We start from the raw sequence: 2934 nt of genomic DNA on the forward strand, positions 1-2934 counted from the left end.
GCCACACCCCCACCGCCGGGTGCTCGTCGCCGGTTACTGATCCTGCCCGACACATCACGAGTTTCCGATCCGTGAGCTCTGCCCGGCTTTGGTGTTGCCCTTTTTGCGTTGACTTGAGCTCTGTTTTGGGCGGGATGTGGGAATATAACATTAAAAAAATTTGGTTTCTTTCAAGAATGAGTTCAGGGTAAAACCCAGTCTGCCTTCGTTCAAGAGTTTCACGTAGCTGACCTCAAATTAGCGCAGTGAGGAGTTAAGGGAGGGGTGGGGGAAGCATAGGCGTGCCAAGTACGGGAGAGCAAAGCTGAAAAAATGATGGATTTGAGTGGAAGCCTTGAGCAGGGGAGGCCAAAGTCAGTGAAGAATGAGACAGAAGGATACGGGCATATCCTTAAGGAAACCCCTGAAGGGAGGGTCGTAAGGTTAGGCTGTGAACACTAGAGCTGATCATACATAGTGCTCCCCCTCTCCTACCTCTGACCATCAGAAAATAGCTCTGAACTTCAGTTCTATGTCTCTCATCAGTCCCTTTTAGGGACTTTTCCACATGTATACACCTTTGTTGCAGTCAATTTTGTGAACTATGTAGGTATGTAATGGAGGTAGCCAAGCAGCTTGAACATCACCAAATTCACCTTACATCCATTGCTCCTGACTGTGGCTCCGGTTTCATGGACCAAACACACCATCCCACTATGCTCTGCATGGATTTTTTAGACAAAGGTAAGAGACCAAAGATGCTATTAAGCAATCGTACTTGTGTGATAATAAACCACAAACCTCAGCTCACTTCCTGATGTTGCAGGTGATGTGACCATGCTGAATGCCTGTGTTGGTTTGATGGCAGGGATGATACAGCACTATGAACAAGCAGTTGGGAGCAGGGAAAGCATGGCATCGTCTTTTAGCAGCACTGGCACCCTTAGATGCTTGAGGACCTACAGCCATGTGGCTAGGGTACTTGCTTGGTGTGACCTCAGTGAGCAGTGAAGTTTATTGAGCTGTTCTTGAGCTGTATGAAGGAGGCACAGTCCTGGCCATGCCTTGTGCTACTGCTGTAAACACATCTTACCCAAACCTCTGCCTTGTTGAGTGAATTTTCTTTTTTTATCCTTTGCAGGTTCATTACAAAGGCGACAAAGTTTGTTCATACAAGAAATGATTGAATCAAGTGCAATATGCAGCTATGAATGATATTTTTGATGTGTGATAATTAAAAAAGTTAAGTTTCAGAAACTATTGAACTAATTTTCCACAAGTATACTGGCGAATAAGATCATTTACATGCAGAGCTCCAAAAAAAGAAAGATGAGTAAACAAAGGGTTTCTGAGAGCTCTAACTCATGTAGGTTATTGTGTGGAAGGCCCAGGTAATGCAGGCTTTACTGCAACTTATATACTATTAGGGTGACTTGTCCTGGGATAGAGTTAATTTTCTCAGTAGCTAGTATAGTGCCGTGTTTTGGATTCAGTATGAGAATGTTTTGACTGTTTCCGAAGTCGTGTTTATCCTAAATGGAGGACTTTTTTGTGTCTCATGCTCTGCTAGTGAGGAGATACAAAAATGAAAAGAAAAGAAGCCTGTGAGGGAGCATAGCTGGGACAGCTGACCCAAACTGACCAAAGGGATGTTCCATACCATATGATATCACACTCTGTATATAAAGTGGGGGGAAGAAGGAGGAAAGGGGGAATGTTTGGAGTGATAGCATTTGTCTTCCCAAGTAACTGTTACACATGATGGGGCCCTGCCCTCCTGGAGATGGCTGAACACCTTCCTGCCCATGGGAAGCAGTGAATTAACTTCTTGTAGTGCTTTGCTTGTGTGTGTCTTTTGCTTTTCCATTCAATTGTCTTTACTTCAACCCACAAGTTTTCTACCTTTTTACCCTTCTGATTCTCCCTGGTGGAGGAGTGAGCCAGTGTCTGCGTGGAGGTTGATGGCTGGCTAGGGTTAAACCATGCCACTTGTCCACACATCACTCAAATCTTTCAACTCTTCCTCATATTTGGATAATGTTGACACCAAATATTTTTTGGTATAATGGTACTTGCAGTTTTGGAGGGTTCCTGTAAATTCCAGGTCAGGATATGTGTTCCAGACACAATGTAGATGCACGAGTACTGTAGCTACACAGTTGCAGGAATGCCAAAGATGAAAAATGGCTTTTCTCTTGAGAGATGCCAGTGAGGGACTGAGCCAAAAGCTTTGCCGTCTTCTCACCAGTAACTCCACTAGGTGGTGCCGTCAGGAAAGTTAAGGGCGCTTTACACTGTTCGGGATCACAATATTTACATTATTGGAACTCCCAGAAACAGCAACTGTATATCAAGATCCAAGAGCCCTGGGTGCTGAAGAAACACTGAACAAAGACTAACCTGAGTGCAGTGATTGCTAATGGATAACAGTCCTTCAGACGGCAAATTTGGGAATAATAGCTCTAAATAAATATTTAAACATTTCACTGTACTGCAACCAATACCTTGTCTGACCCAAAACATTCCACACTTAATTAGTTCCTGCAGATTCTTTTAGATAACAAAGTACAAGGTGGAATTTGTGCGGCAGAACGCTTGTATTACAACATACTTTATGGCTTTTATAATAAGGCAAATATGCAGATAAGGGAAGGCTTGTAATTACCTCTCTGAATAGCTGCAAGGCAATCTTATATTAAAGGAAATGGGAGAAGACTCGATAGACATGCTGGTTCTGCATTCTTTCTTTTTGGTAAACATGGTTCAATAAGTCACTTTCAGCATAATTGTATTTTTGCCTTGTATATACAACTATAAACCATGGCTAGGCTTCGCAAACAAAGATTTGGGAAGGGCTCTACCCACATTTGCTGCAAGTGCGCTGGTGGCTAAAAAGGCCAATATGAGATAGACAAGTCCGGTTGCAAAAGGCACAGCAGAAAGACTCCTTAGGTG

The 2934-nt window shown here is 43.4% G+C and overlaps 1 protein-coding gene across 1 annotated transcript in view; it reads right to left on the reverse strand.

Moving 5' to 3' along the window:
• The window catches only part of PCNX2 (pecanex 2), a 156485-nt gene extending 156430 nt beyond the window's left edge, over window positions 1-55 (reverse strand). The window contains exon 1 of the mRNA XM_025895643.2: window positions 8-55. Coding sequence (XP_025751428.2) covers window positions 8-55 — 48 coding nt within the window. The remainder of the gene's footprint in view (window positions 1-7) is intronic.
• Between the last annotated feature and the right edge of the window lie 2879 nt (window positions 56-2934).

This window comes from Manacus vitellinus, unplaced genomic scaffold, assembly GCF_001715985.3.
Source record: "Manacus vitellinus isolate BGI_N305 unplaced genomic scaffold, ASM171598v3 scaffold_37_pilon, whole genome shotgun sequence".
Taxonomy (NCBI): Eukaryota; Metazoa; Chordata; class Aves; order Passeriformes; family Pipridae; genus Manacus; species Manacus vitellinus.